Below are 15,014 nucleotides of genomic sequence, written 5' to 3'. Positions count from 1 at the left end.
AGATAATTATTTAAGAATGTAATTATGTAAGAATGTTAACACTCTGTTATATTTTTTTAGTATATTACTTGTGTGGTGTAGAAGAGAATTATCTATGTAGAGATACTGCTTGCAAACCAATGATGGTAAGATGATGTCATGGGGTAGGACTGGATAAGTCTGACTTCTTCCTACTCCATTCAAGCATGTACTAGGTATAAGCAAATTGATATTGGATTAGCATTTGTTGGATATGTGTGAAATTATGTGTGTTGACATATCAACTGTCTTTACATGTTTGAAAGAATAAATCAAATCAAATCAAATCAAATCAACTTTGTTGATATTTTTGTAACCTCTGAATTGTAAATCAAGTATTTTTTATGTGTTTTTTTTTTTTAATAAAATGCCAAAACATTTTATGGCTCCAACTCCCAAAGGTGATAATTTGCTGCATTTCTTTTAATTATTGTCATTTATTTTTAATTTTGAGGTTTTCACAAAACAAGCATAGTGAAGATATGACTTTGGGCTCTTATTGGATTTTTACAAACCAAATTAGTAACTGAGCAAATAATCAATACATTAATTGGCAATTTAAAAAAAATAGCAATATAAAATAAGGGAACATTTCTGTTATAAATGAGAAATAACGTGAAGGATGCCACAGCTCACCTATCAGAGTGTCACCATTTTTATTGCATGCAATGTGTCAGTACAAGTGAGACATGTTGAATAATTATCACTATGTAAACAGAAGTGATAGCTGATGGATTCCAACGGGACTTCTGACCTCTTTCTTCTCATGCACTTCCCATCTCCCTTTGTCCTCCACATTACTGAAGGCCACACATCATGCAGTTTCTCATATACCCTGGACATACTGGAAACTTTGTGAAGGTGTATGTGTAAGTCTCTGGCATCTAGACACTAAGAGATGGCAATTTTCAAATGAATGAGAAAAACATTCAGGCTCCAAACCAGACTGTATTTATCTGCAAAGCTTGGAAACTTTCTTCTCCATCTGACATTTCCTGAGGTTTACCATCATTAGCTACAATGAAAAAAGACAACAAGAAGACAACATTAGCATCCAGTCTGTGCTTATGTCTGTTCAGTCACCAGGTTCTTAAAGCATTTCATCCTGTGCTTCATCTGCTACTGACGAAAAGCGACCAAAGGTCTTCATACATCCAACAGAATTGAAATATTTCACATTTAATTTATATTTTGCATTGTTGGCTTGTGATACCTTGTTATGACAATGTTTAGTCATTTGTCTACTACTTATGGACTTTCTGTGGCATGCTGTATAAAGACACTGTGCAGAGTAAAAGTGACCTGACCCAAATGAATCATGATGTACCTGAATGGCAAGAAGCAAGGACCCTGCCCCCCACACACCTCCAGGATAGCTGCAGTCAACCTACATTAGCAAACATATGGCTAACGTATGGCTCATTCTTGTAAACACAATATGTCAGGAACGACTTGAGGGAATTTCTTCAAATTTGGCACAAGTATCCACTGGGACTCAAAGATGAACTGATTAGATTTTGGTGGTCAAAGGTCAGTGACATCACTTGGTTGGTCTGAAGCCACTAACCATGAAGGGGTAATGCTATTTATTTATTTTTGTGCATAAAAATAATGAATAAGGGTGAAGTTTGTAATAGATTATTTTGAAGCAGTGCAATGGAATTCAGCCATCATTAAAGCTAATGATGTCAGTTTATTGAGGTTATGCAGCCTACCCTGTCCCCTTTTTTATGCCTCCACACTGGCAATAGCTGTGGCCAGAGGCGTTATGTTTTCAGGTTGCCTGTATGTCTGAACTCCTAACTGTCAAATTCCCATGAACACGATAACTCGAACACCTTGAGGGAATTTGTTGAAATTTGGCACAAACATCCATTTGGATTCAATGATCAAGGTCACAGTGACCTCACATCTATCCCATTTACAGAAATTGAACTGGTTGGTGGAGGCAACTTATTTACTTATTTCCATTTTATGTGAGTGTGGACATTGAAATGGGACCTTAAAAGACAGAATAATGCAGTTAATGGAACTTCTTTGTTGCTAAAACCAAGCCCTCAGGGACACCTCTGGGCTGTGAAGCAAATCTACTGTCATTGCCAAACCACTTTACTACAATTTTCATGTTCATCACATGAAAACGTTTTTCTCACGGTGAGTCATGGGAAAAGGAGTGGCTGTAAAACGCTGAACACATTTTTAAGAGTGTCACAAACCTGCCAGCGTTTACCGGTACTGCTGCTGCGTATCAACAGCTGCTTGTCATGCTACTGATAACGTTTCACTGTCAGATTAGAGGTGAAAGTACTGTAGTTTAGAAACACATGTCCATTGCTGGTGAAGTGGATCAGGTGGCCGGGGGAGGTGTCTCTGTATTTCTGTCCTCCCCAGCTACATACATGAGAGGGTCAGGATATTAAGAATGCCTCTGAATTTAATGTAGTCCACTACAAAACCACTTTTAATTATGAGATCAGTAATAAACATATAATTGAGTTTATAAATTTATGACAATTTCACCAAAAGCTGAAACATTCTGAGCTTCATAAACACAGATGTTAAGGAGGAAGTGTTGCATTGAAGTGCATACAATTGTACAGGTGTACCTAATAAAGTGTCCAGTGAATGTATATATGTAGCTTATTTTTTATTACTATGTATGAGTCTTTAATATAAATACATTTTACTAAGTATATATTTATTTTACTGTGTATTGTATATTTATCATTTTGACACCAAAAATTTGTTCTGGATAAATAAAGTGTGATCCTATTTAGCATATATGCATAATTGGCGTGAGTTTCATGATGCAGTAATATTAATGTTAAGCATTTACATTTTATTGTGTCTATGCCACTTTTTTGTTTCTTTGACCTTGTGCAGGTGTGAAGTAACTCCACACCAGCCCATTAAATTAGTTCACCCAATTTTACACAAAATAAGGTGCACAACTAGCAGTATCCAGCCCATGAGACAAACGCCTATCATAAAAATGAAATAATTCATACATCTATAAAAAGATCTTTAAAATGTTAATGTAATTTTCACACATCTAGTCCACTGACTGCAGTTAAGAACAAGTGATAAACTGTGTGATGTAGCACCTGTCGATGTTTGGCTCTTATCCAAACGACATGCTTGTGATTTTCCAAGAATGCAAGTTCCTCTTTAAGCATTTCAAACCAAGTAAACATCATGTTAAAATTATGTAGGTATTGCATCGCAGCGCCATTACATGACCATAATTTCTCAAGAAAATATGATTGAGATTTTCTGTACTGCAGTTGATATTATGAGCAACTGATTAAGCCTGATACAAGTATTGTGACATGGGTCATTACACTAAGTGGTATGATGTATACTTTGAGTAGTAGTTCACATTGTAATAGTGGGATCTGAATATATGAATGTAGATTATTGGATAGGATAGGAATATACTGTAGATGTTCATGGTCGTTTCTGTACCAGAGAATGAAAGAGGAGAATAGCACCAGTAATACGATAAAACAATTTATATATACAAACACCAAACGCATTATGGTTGAAATTGAATTAAAACAGATGGCAAAGTAAAAGCAGAAATACCACACTAGTAGTTTGTTCACAGTGTCACTGAAGGATAAGTATCGAGGTAGCAGCAACAAGATGTACTTAAAATATTAAACACAAGTTGCATAAAATAGAAATACTCATGACCACACTAAGTGCCTCAAAACTGTATTTAAGTACAGTACCAATAGAAATAGTACTACATGTAGTCTAGCAGTATTACTTGTAAAAGCAGTAGCAGTAATAGAGTACAATACCAACATAGTAATTGTAGATGAATTATCATCTGAAATTTACTGAAAACTAAAAATAAATTCATTTTACATGGAAAAAGTTTACAATATGTGAACTGGTGTTTTTCTGTCCAAACTGCACGCTTAGGCCAAACCCTGTGAATAATTACAGTCCAATTGTTATTTCGCTAAGATCAATCTTCAGATAGCAGTGTTTGCTGAGTGTCAGTGGCCACAGAGTCATAAAACCAAAGCATGCAGTGTGGGCTGCATCGCGAGGAGGACCTACCTGTCAACAGGCTACTTGAACGCCGTCTGGCATCATCTTCCACATCATTCAGCGCAGCAGACTCCTACAGACATGTTCACAATGCTGTTTGCACCTGTTTTACTTTTATTTGCATCTTCCATGAAGATTGTCTCGGGAGCAGGTATGTTGCCTAAGGAATGAAAACAAATCAATCGACTTCAACTGTACAGAATGTACATAGATATGTTTAGATGTGTAGTGTTTTGCTAATGAATGAGCTGCAGGATGCCACTTATTATTCACCTTATGGCAAAAGTATTTGGGCTTGTTTGTTACAAAGAAAACATTTCAAACATTTGCTTCTCATAATTGGCTCTACAAAGAAATTATTCTTCAGCTCCAGGCTTGAGTTTGTTCTTTTTCTGTTAAATAACTTTTTTCCAACCTGTTGTTCTAGAGTGGTGCTACCAGTCCCAGTTTAGATGCGATCACACCTGCACAGGTAAATGTCAAGACAAGCCACTGACATTTAGAGTGTAAATAAAAAAAGATGGAATGTACTATTGGAGCCATTCTTTCTTACTCTTGCCATCACAGTTCCAGACTCATGGGGAAAGTTGCATCATCAGTGCAGCGGTGGAGCTCAGTCTCCTGTCAACATTGTAACAAGAAGTGTGCAAAGAGATGAGCATCTTATTCCTTTTAAGCTCACTGGCTATGAAAAGAAGCTTCATGGTCATCTCATAAACAACGGTCACACCAGTAAGTCTTTGTGATACAGTAACTGAAGTTTTCTCTGGAAAAGAGGATTTGGTAAGAATGTAGTACATCTCTGTGCTTCTGGGTGATTTAAATCATCTGGACTAAAGTAAATTGGCTGTAAAGCCATTAACTTACTCATAAAACACTGGGATAATGATCTTATATGGTACAAGAGGTGATTGATAAGACAAATGTTCTGCAGCCCCGTGTCCCCTGCTATAAAGTGACTCCCACAAGATATTAAATGTGCAAAAGCCTGAAAAAGCTGCAAACATTGTTAATCTAAAAACCTGCAGTGTAGTCAAATCTAAAAATGTCTATGATCATGGATGGATCACTGAACGGGGACCGGCCCAGGGGCTCAAGAGGTCAGAAGACAACCACAATAAGATGCAAAAATAATTTTAATCGATGGAAAACAACCATCAAGTTTAGTAAAATGACCTAAAGTGAGATGCAAAGCAATTTTAAAGAAATGAAAACATATGAAGTATATATGCAAACAAGTCACTGTATTTTGTGCATCTTTTGTGTGTCTTGCTGGGCACGGCAATGTTTATACAGTATGTCTGTACATAGGAGCCCATTGTTTCACAATCAGACCATGTGCAACCATCAGCACAGAGGTCTTCATTGATCTTTTTTAAATTTCTATTTTATCGTATTTTTTGCATGACTTTTTCAATGATGACTTTTGTAGTTCAAATGGATTTGCCCTCCAGTTTAAAGATCGAAAGAGGAAATCTGACTGTGCCATACAAGGCACTTCAGTTTCACCTGCACTGGGGCAAGAACGGAGGACCAGGGTCTGAACACACCATTGATGGAGAACAGTTTCCAATGGAGGTATGAAATATGGGGATGGAAGTGTGTTATAATCAGCTCTACGTGTTTATAAAAAAGCCATTTTGTGTGCACTGTGCTCAAAGAAATGAAAAATGAATTACTGTACCACAACAAGTAACATTAACATAGTATTTTATGCCAAACAGATGCATGTTGTTCACATAAAAGAAGAATATGATTGTTTATCCCAGGCAGCAAAAGACGGCACAGGTGTGGCTGTTCTTGGATTTTTCTTCCAGGTACTTTTGTCTGAGTATCTTGCAAAAAATGTTGCTATAACTAACATAAAAACTGGAGAAATAGGAAAAATCAAGAGATTAAAGCTATACACTCTGAATCTTAAGAGATGTTTGGTAAAAACTGACTTATGAAAATCAGTGTAGGTTCAGAAACTGAAAGAACATCCTGCATCTCAGACTGTAAGGTTCAGGTTTGATCTCAAAGAGCTCACAGTAACTGCAATTGTTCCTGTTAGACTTGATCAACTGGCATCAGACACCTGTGCATTTTAAAGCATCACCTTGACTGAAAGCTATTTAAAGGAAAGATGGAAGATTATATTGATATAATTGTTGCCGAAGTGGTAAATTAAATTTAAGAAGAGGTCCTCAGTTATAAGATGCACCTTTTGTGAGTGTTGGTAATGGAATTTGTCCAGATAGCGATCAACTATAACAAAAAAGTAAATGGCCTTTATTATCATTACCCCAGGACTTAGATTTTTTTGCCTTTATTGAAAAAGAGTGGGCATTCTTTCTGGAGATGAATGACTCTCCAGAAATCTCACCCTCTCTATTATGGGAAACAGGCAAAGCAGTAATCAGAGGAAAAATAATATCATACTCATCGTACAAAAAACTAGAACTGGAAAGTGCCTTAGAACATAAGATAAAACAACTCACAGATTTACTTTCCCAAAACGCTAGCGAACAAACACAAAATTAACTGAGCGAACTGAAAAGACAACTTGAAAATATTAGAACTTTGGCCAGTGTAACACACTGTGAGAAAGCGCTATATAAATACAGTCCATTTACCATTAATCTTTCAAAACCAAACTAAATCCATAATTTTATCACTGGATGCACAGAAAGTATTTGACAAAGTTAACTGGACATTTCTCTTCTGTACATCCATTGTCTTGTCCCCCATGTCCATACTTGTTTTGTTAATGTGTTAATTTGTTTCAATAAAAAAAAAAGTAAATGGCCTAAGGGTCACATGCACACAAGCACACACCAATAGTTTAGAACTGCCAACATTATCCAGCTGACAGATTAGATGGTCCTCTCACCATCGACAAACTCCAATAAAGCACTGATTTCAATGCCAAATAACAAATCACCCGGACCTGATGGACTCCCAGCTGAATATTTTGGCAAACGCTATCACCAGCCTCTGGTCCCCACAATGTGAGTGTATTAACAGGTTTCAGTCCCCATAATGTAAGTAATACAAAGGGACATACCCATAATTAAACAGAGCAAACACTGTAAAACAAAGATTTCACTTGAATTTTCAGTCATCAGTTACTAAAAACTTTACTGATGGCAGTATTACTGTAATTTGATGAGAAAGACATTCTTGAAATCTTTGTAGATCACAGCAGTAAACAGAAATAAAACCTTTATGAGGTCAGTGTTTAATGCCAAATCTACTTTGTTCTGTTCTGCTGCATAAAAAGAACAAAAGGTTTAGCAGGGCTACATAAATCCTTCTATACATTTACTATTCTGACATAACTCTGTCATCCGGGCACACAAAGCATAGGTTCATCATCCAGAGCCATCAGCACATTGTCGTATGAGCATTCCTTCAGTGAGAAGCCCAGTGCCGAGTATGAACCAAATAGGACAGTATGTCTTACAAAAATGTTTTTCCTGATTAGTAAGTAACTTGAACATTTTATTCTTTCCTTCCAGGAACACCCATCTGCAAATAAGAAATTTGATCCGCTTATAGATGCTCTGAAAAATATCACCTACCCCAGTAAGTCACGTCTGCTGACATGGAAAATAGAAACTTCTGCTTCATTATGTTTCAGCTACATTGTCCACAAGGTCCTGAACACACTGCTGATTGTTCCTTTGTCATAGTGCAATCGTTATGAGATCAAAGCTGATTGTTCCTTTGTCATAGTGCAATTGTTATGAGATCAAGTCATGCCAGGGTCATGCCAACAGTTAATGAGTATAGTGTAACTGTATTTATTGTTTAATAATTGTTACTTCACTGTCTTGCTAATGTTTTATAAAACCAGCCAACAGGACGACACTGAGGGGGGTGTCCCTGGACATGTTCCTTCCTTCTCGGGATAATTTGACCAAGTACTTCCGCTATGATGGTTCCCTCACGACACCTAACTGCTCCGAAGGTGTAGTCTGGAGTCTGTTTGAAAGTACAATTCCTCTCAGCAAGGAACAGGTTGTTATTTTCATAATACTGTATAAACTGTCCAGAGGAGGAAAATATATTTGCTAAAGTACTGCACTTGACATTGAGGTGGTGGCTTTGGAGCAGTTCTGTTTAGAGAACACTACTCTTTTACTCCACAAATGTACCTGATTTCTGTACTTTACAATTCAGATTTAGATATCTGCTTCTTTAGGCATTTCTGTTATTGATGTATTAACATGTATTAGCCTGTTATTATTTTTGACATATTGTTGATGTTGCTTTTTACAGCTGTAACTGGTATTTTTAAGTGGTCTTTCGAATGACAATGTGAAAACAACAGGACAATGTGATGGCTCGCTCATAGTGATGAGCCTACAGAGAATTATCACCTGAATCTGCAGCTTCCTTCAGCTTTACTGAGCTTTATAGCGAGTTTCAGTCCACTGTTTCGCTGTCTGGTCCCTAAAAGTAATGTTCTGGTTCACTCTCATTGCCACGGTTGCAGAAAGTGGTTATTTTTGATGAAAAAGCTCCAGAAACCCAGTGCTCAGCACCTAAGAGCAGACAGACACAGCTAGAGACTGGAGCTGGTAAACATAGCTCCTCATTTAGCAGCTAAAGAGCCAGATAGATATTTCTCTCAGGAGAAAACAGAGCTAACAGTGAGTACTGGACCTACGGTACATTCATTATAACAACTTTGTGTTATCATCTTGACAGGTGATGTGTTTGATGTTTGATGTATTCACAACTTGTTTCTGCTGCCCAAAAAAAAAAACAGAAAAAAGACGGAATCACCTGACGAAGTTGATTTTGTGAATTTGTTACCAGTCTGTTACTGTGCATGACCAGCGGACACCGAGCAATGTTAGTGTTCTTTTGGAGCTGTGTTTTGGGTCACCTGATGAATCCAATCTCTTTTACTAGTCTGGTCTTCATCAACCCCTGAAGATAATATCTGATAAATGCTCCACTATGTTCACCAGTCATTACCTTTGTCTGTGTGTCATTTTGGTGCTTGACAGTTATTGAACCCATTTTTTTAAGCTGCCCTGCTGAAAACAAGATACAGTGGATCAAAACAGTAAAGGTGCAAAGTGCAACCAAAACAATCAGCTAAACAGAGCTGTGCAGAGCTGAGAGACACTACAGTCTGGTGATAATTCTACCTTTCATGTAATTATTTAATGCATTGTTAATATAAAACTCTTAGCCTAAATGAGTAGAGAACCTTTAGGTAGACAGTTTGAGCAGCCCACCTTCTCCACCATATTCTGTATTTATAGATTTTGCCATTTTATCACAATGTGACCTGTTTGTTGTCTTTGTTACAGCTCGCTTCATTCTCCCAGCTTCGGTTTTCTGATGGAAACCATATGGTGAACACCTACAGACCAGTGCAGCCCTTGAATGGAAGGCAGGTGTATTACTCCAGGGGTCATGCTGTGCTCATCAGCACTGTGTTACTCTTCATGTCAACACTGCTGTCCAGCGCCCTGTCCCTGCACACTCAGCCTTTATGAAGAAATACTGCCGTCTATGTTCATTAATTATTGTCAAATACAGTGCATGTATATATGTACTGTACATTTAAAAGTCAATTATATGTGTGTGTGAATCTATTGTATATTGTCGGCAAAGCTGTAAAAACGGGTCTCGGAGAGAACCAAAGAACAGCCCAGGAGACACAGGCCATAACAACAGTGCAGGCCTCTGATGATCTGGCATCAGAAATGACCTTACAAGAAGAGCTGCAGGAGACTGTTGAACAAATTGTCTCTTTGCAGTTAGAAGTCCCATAAGAGGAGCAAGAATGGTTGCTAGAAATATTGGAATTGCCACTAGAATGTAAGGAGATGACAGATAGGCCCGAGGATGCTGAAAATGAGCTGTGTGAGCCATAAGGAACTGCACCGGTGACAGAGAATGTGTCAGTGCAGGAAGAGGCAGAAGAGGTTATGGGGGAATTGAGGGAAAGCCTGTATTCCCCTATCACACCCTGTCCAATGCAATCAGCTGACTCCTCCCAGGAAGAGGATGCTGAATATCTGGATGAATGGCAGGCCTAATCTGATGTTGAAAAAGAGGAGGGAAACAGCAAGAGGAGCTGGAAAAGGGAGAGAAATAATTAAAATTCTATGGCAAAATGTATAAAATAGAAAGTTAAGATATTTAGTAAGTAAGGATAATCACTGGTTATAGGTCAGCAGTGGTCAAACACAACAGATTTGGGGATTTATTTTATCTATTATATATTTGGAAAACAAAGTATTCTTATGCATTTTGTATTTTAAGCACATAAGTACTAACCACATTTGTGTTGTGCAAGTATGAAAATTCAAATTACTTGAACCTATGGGACTTCAACAAACAGTTTAGATGGTGTCCTTCCTCAAAACTGTAAAGCCAGTGACAAGAAAAACGTCACTGGTGAAATGCATAAAACTTGCTAAATAACAAATTGTGCATGAATGTGGGATGTCCTGTATACTTGACCCCTCTGTGTAAAATGTGGCCCCTGATTTAGAAAAATCCAAGATCTGCCCCTGGGTCTCAGATGTTTGATACTGGAGCTGAGTTTATGTCCTCCATTTGGTGATGTGTGATGTGTGTTGCCATTTTTATAGCCTTGTCTTTGACAGTCTTTGTAGGAAGGAGTGTATCTTTAATCGTCTTAAGTATCTCAGTTTTGTTTTTAAAGTCTACAAGCAAATCTGTCCACACGGTATTAAATCCTCTGCTTTCCTCAAACACTGCTGCTGCTTTTCCTTCTTTTTTGTTTTTTTTTATTTTTATTTTATTTGGAATCCATAGCTAGCTTAGAAACATGTTCATTTAAGCCACCACTCCTGAGCCACTCCTGAGTTCAGCAAAGAGGTGCCAGGCCATGATGTAGCATGACATAGATTTTAGTTGATGAAGTGTTAAAAACATTTTTTAGTTCGGTGTATAGCCTCCAGAGCCAGGAGTCAACAGGGAAGGACTAGGGAGCCGTGGGTACCCAACCCCTGGTCTGTGGGAACCTCAGCAAAAGCATTTCCTTTCCCGCTGATAATCAGACTGTGTTCCATTTGGCCGTGCTGGCACGCCACTTGTTCCTTAGCAGAGAACAGACAGCACATGATGGCAGTCTTCATCAACTGATAATGATAATTCCAGGCTATTCTTTAATATTAAGGAACATAATGTCTCTGATTTTGAACACAAAGTGAAAAGCCTAGCCTACCACTGACTATCACTGACTGAGTAATGCCCCAAAGAGCCCAGATACCAGGACACCATCTTAATATCAAGTGTGGTGTTATGGGTTTTTCTTAATTCAGTCATGGTTTTACACTGTCTAGATTAAGGAATGAACTGTCAAGCTCTACATGATTCAAATGTTCTATCTGCAGAGTTTCTGATTCATAATCAATAGTTGTAGGCTGCTGGGTTAGGGTGCCCACATTTTCTGACAACAAACAAGCTGCTGCTCTTCATCATTCTGGGGGACTTCACTGTGCTTCATGTTGGCACAAGCTGTGTGTGCCGGATTTACAGTCATGGCCAAAAACATTGCATTTCTGTCAGATAACTCATCACTTCTCTCTGAAAATTGCTGCAATCGCAAATTCTTTGGTATTCTCATGTTTATTGTTTTTTGTTTGCGTTAGAACAACACAAACAAGCCAAATCTGATCCATTCCACACAGAACTCCAAAAATGGACTGGACAGAATTATTGTCACCTTTTCACATTCATCAGAAATAGTTGTATTCCAAGCAGGTGATGCTCCTTTAATTTGTAATGAAACTCACCTGTAGCAACCAACAGGTGATGATGATGTAGAAATCACACTGGGAACCAGTTAAAATGGAGAAAAGTTGACTTGACGTTTGTGTCATGTGGACCACACTGAGCATGGAGAAAAGAAAGAAGAGCAAAGAACTGTCTGAGGATGTGAGAAGCACAATAGTGGAAAAGCCTGGACAGTCTCAAGGCTCCAAGTCCATCTCCAGAGATCTGGCTGTTCCCGTGTCCACTGTGAACAACATTGTCAGGACGTTTACAGCCCATGGCGCTGTAGCTAATCTCCCTGGACGTGGATGAAAGAGAAGAACAGATGACAGATTGTAACGAAGGATTGTTTGAATGGTGGATAAAGAACCTTGATCAACTTCCAGATAAATTCAAGCTGACCTTCAGGCACAGGGTGCAACAGAGTCAGCCCACACTGTCACCATCTAAATGACAAGGGATGCTATGGTAGGAGACCCAGGGGACCCACTGCTGACACAGAGACATAAAAAACCCAGACTGAAGTCTGACCAAACTTATCTGAGGAAGCCACAGTCCTTCTGGGAGAATGTCCTGTGGACAGATGAGACTAAAACAGAGCTTTTTGGTCGAGCACATCATTCTACTGTTTTCAGAAAACAAAATGAGGCCTTCAAAGAAGAGAACACATCCCTACAGTCAAACATGGTGGAGGTTCACTGATGTTTTGGGGTTGATTTGCTGCTTCAGCCACTGGATGTCTTGACTGTGTGTATGGCATTATGAAATCTGAAGACCACCAATGAATTCTGGGGCCCAATGTAGGGCCCAGTGTCAGAAAGCTGGGTCTCTGTCAGAGGTCATGGGTCCTACAGCAGGACAATGACCCACACTTCAGAAAGGACCAGAAATGGTTTCAGACAATGAGCTGGAGAGTTCTGAAATGGCCAGCAATGAGTCCAAAAATTGAAAATGAAGACAATTTTTCATTGTCTTATTTCCCATTCCATAACAGATTTGGATTGAATGGAGAATACATGGATTACCCTTTCAACATAATGTGTAGCATTTATCATAATAATACAGTAGGTGATATAAATTGAAGGGACAAATACTGCTCTGTGTATTTTATTAAAAACCTTCAGGACCTTTGTCAATGCAGAGTACAACCAACCAATGTGTGTTATTGCCATCCTGTGGACAAACTGTCTTACATTAGCATTTATGATCCTCCAAATCCATGAGTGTCCTGTGTTGGTGGTGTCAACACAGCCTGTATACAGTATATACAGACGACCAGTGCTGGCCTCCCTCAGAATAACTCTGCCTCAGCTATATGTGGCCTCATAATCCTTAAGACGAGCGCTGCTGAGGTCTCTCCCTGCTTGTCAGTCCAAGTCCTATAATGAGACACATAGGAGTTTCCCCTCCTTAGAGCAGCAGGAAATCCTGCAGATGAACCACGACTGCCCTCAACACAAGACACCAATGTGTGAGTACACAGTACCAGTAACTACTTTATATTATTTGTAATACATTTTTATAGCTTTACATAGTGCAAGGCCATAGATTTTTTAAACTTCTGTACATACTGAGACCTGTGTATTGTGTAGGTTCTGTGAATTTTAAATGTTCTCCTTTGTAGTTTAGGCAGCAGTGAATGGTCCTAGAAAGGAGTTGAATCTAGTACTAGACTGTTGTCAGAGGATGGGATTTCAAATTTTCTGTGAATTTGTTTTTCATTTCTGTTCACCTTAACTTTTGTCTGAGGCTTGTGCTGTCTGTTTAACACAGTTTCAGGACAACACAACAGGTGGACTGTTTTCAAGTGTCAGTCTGCAGGTTGCGAGCCATGAGACTCAAACAGTAAATGAAGTACTGTAAATACATTAGGTCTACAAGTGACATGTATTCAATATTATTAAGTGTAATTAAATCAGTCACAGTTGTGGTAATACTCCCCAGAACCTAAACAGTTTCATGTGCGAAGTCTTTAAACAGACCGTGTGTATTTTCTCTCTATCTACCACAATGCCAGTAATTGTCATTTGTGCACTGTGAAGGATGGGTTTGCACAGTGTTGATGATTGCTTGAGAGAAGTATCAACCTGACATTAAAAATAAGAGAGTGAGCTGCCACAAAGCAGTGCCTGGGTGAGCAGACGTGTCAGAGAGTTCAACCCAGAAGACAAATAGTGACAACATATTATATAAGGCTGCTGTTTGGTACAGTAGGTGACTCTCAGTCTGGATTTTGTCTCCACATGACAAAAACATAAATGTGGTAGAAAACAAAGTCATCGTAGACAGTTAAGTGTCAAATCTCTCACACTCACACTTGTCAGTGTATGTGATGCTCTGCTTCCATGACCTTCAGTGCAGTGACACGTCCTCTGGCTGCCTGTGGGATGTTCAGCTGTGAGTGAACGAGGACTAAAGACCATGAGTGCCGACACTGCCTGCAGGTCAGAACTGGACTCGGAGCACCATGGCGAGCTGGCAGACTTGGTGGCAGCCATGAACGTGGCCGCCAACCGTGCAACCCCGCCTAATGGCTCCAGGTCCGGTGCTCCAAGGCTCAGGAAGATGTCTCTGCAGGAGAGAGGGAGCCGCGTGGCCCGACAGCCAACCATCGAGACCAAACGTGTGTCCATCACAGACACTGATGTGAGGACTCCTGAACTGACTGAAGCCTCATTCAGCATGTTATTCATGAGATGTTTCACTGACCGAGTTCTCCCTGTAGGACTGTGTCCAGCTCAACCAGTACAAGCTGAAGGAAGAGATTGGAAAGGTGCTCAGTAAACACATAATCTCTCACTGATCCAGATGACAGATGGATTTTAATAATGTTAGTCACATGTTATTTCTTCCACCCCAGGGTTCATATGGAGTGGTGAAGCTAGCTTATAATGAAGACTCTGAGCAGTACTATGTAAGTTTAAGCTCATCAGTTGTGCATTTGTGGTCACAGCATCATTTTGTCTGACCGATATTTGCTTCATCTAATTTCTTCAGGCAATGAAAGTAGTTTCAAAGAAGAAGTTGATGAGGCAGTGTGGATTTCTGCGTGAGTGAAAAGCTTCATCTAACTTTTATATGTCCACTAAGTATTTGCCATTCCTGCAGTGTTATGTTTGTGCGTGTGTGTTTGTGTGTACTTTCAGGTCGCCTGGCTGCTCAGGGATCAAACATTCAGCAGG

General features: G+C 39.1%; 2 protein-coding genes across 2 annotated transcripts in view; both read left to right on the top strand.

The window, feature by feature from the left end:
• Nucleotides 1–4,209: 4,209 nt before the first annotated feature.
• On the top strand, nucleotides 4,210–9,578 carry ca4b (carbonic anhydrase IV b). The gene is made up of 8 exons (XM_020620727.1): nucleotides 4,210–4,231; nucleotides 4,508–4,552; nucleotides 4,648–4,812; nucleotides 5,513–5,658; nucleotides 5,805–5,897; nucleotides 7,581–7,647; nucleotides 7,919–8,082; nucleotides 9,390–9,578. The coding sequence occupies exons 1-8, from the start codon at nucleotides 4,210–4,212 to the stop codon at nucleotides 9,576–9,578; spliced, it is 891 nt and encodes a 296-aa protein (XP_020476383.1).
• A 4,675-nt stretch (nucleotides 9,579–14,253) lies between these two features.
• Nucleotides 14,254–15,014, top strand: part of camkk1b (calcium/calmodulin-dependent protein kinase kinase 1, alpha b) — a 7,245-nt gene continuing 6,484 nt past the window's right edge. Inside the window, 4 exon segments of the mRNA XM_020620734.1 lie at nucleotides 14,254–14,478; nucleotides 14,558–14,605; nucleotides 14,693–14,746; nucleotides 14,830–14,941. Coding sequence (XP_020476390.1) covers nucleotides 14,254–14,478; nucleotides 14,558–14,605; nucleotides 14,693–14,746; nucleotides 14,830–14,941 — 439 coding nt within the window.

The sequence above is a fragment of the Monopterus albus genome, unplaced genomic scaffold (assembly GCF_001952655.1).
Source record: "Monopterus albus unplaced genomic scaffold, M_albus_1.0 scaffold246.1, whole genome shotgun sequence".
NCBI classification, from domain to species: domain Eukaryota; kingdom Metazoa; phylum Chordata; class Actinopteri; order Synbranchiformes; family Synbranchidae; genus Monopterus; species Monopterus albus.
This window is presented reverse-complemented; position numbering and strand designations above follow the sequence as displayed.

Coding starts and splice junctions, on each gene's coding strand:
- ca4b (XM_020620727.1), top strand. CDS start 4,210: ATGAAGATTGTCTCGGGAGCAG. Junction 4,232..4,507: donor GAAGATTGTCTCGGGAGCAG/GTATGTTGCCTA, acceptor CTGTTGTTCTAG/AGTGGTGCTACCAGTCCCAG. Junction 4,553..4,647: donor ATGCGATCACACCTGCACAG/GTAAATGTCAAG, acceptor TTGCCATCACAG/TTCCAGACTCATGGGGAAAG.